Source organism: Octopus bimaculoides, unplaced genomic scaffold (genome assembly GCF_001194135.2).
Source record: "Octopus bimaculoides isolate UCB-OBI-ISO-001 unplaced genomic scaffold, ASM119413v2 Scaffold_240400, whole genome shotgun sequence".
In the NCBI taxonomy this organism is placed as follows: Eukaryota; Metazoa; Mollusca; class Cephalopoda; order Octopoda; family Octopodidae; genus Octopus; species Octopus bimaculoides.
The window spans coordinates 764-1054 of NW_026378471.1; the positions used below are offsets into that span (position 1 = coordinate 764).

The 291-nt window shown below is 41.2% G+C and overlaps 1 protein-coding gene across 1 annotated transcript in view; it reads left to right on the plus strand.

The window, feature by feature from the left end:
- The window catches only part of LOC106882840 (endothelial zinc finger protein induced by tumor necrosis factor alpha), a gene marked incomplete at its 3' end in the record, with an annotated part of 1194 nt that overhangs the window by 427 nt on the left and 476 nt on the right, over positions 1-291 (plus strand). Inside the window, exon 2 of the mRNA XM_052978304.1 lies at positions 10-288. Within this exon, the coding sequence (XP_052834264.1) occupies positions 10-288 (279 nt within the window). The remainder of the gene's footprint in view (positions 1-9; positions 289-291) is intronic.

Consider the following 291-nt stretch of genomic DNA (forward strand, 5'->3'; position numbering starts at 1 on the left):
TTCACACAGGAGAGAAACTATACGAGTGCGACATCTGTGGTAAATCATTCACTTTGAAAAGTACTTTGACCATTCACATACGCATTCATACAGGAGAGAAGCCGTACCAGTGTGACATGTGTGGCATAGCATTCTCTGAAAGAAGCAGCTTAAGTGTTCACAAGCAAATTCATACAGGAGTTAAGCCATATCACTGTGATGTCTGTGATAAATCCTTCTCTCGGCATCATTACTTAGCTGAACACAAGCGCATTCATACAGGAGATAAGCCATACCACTGTGATATCTGTA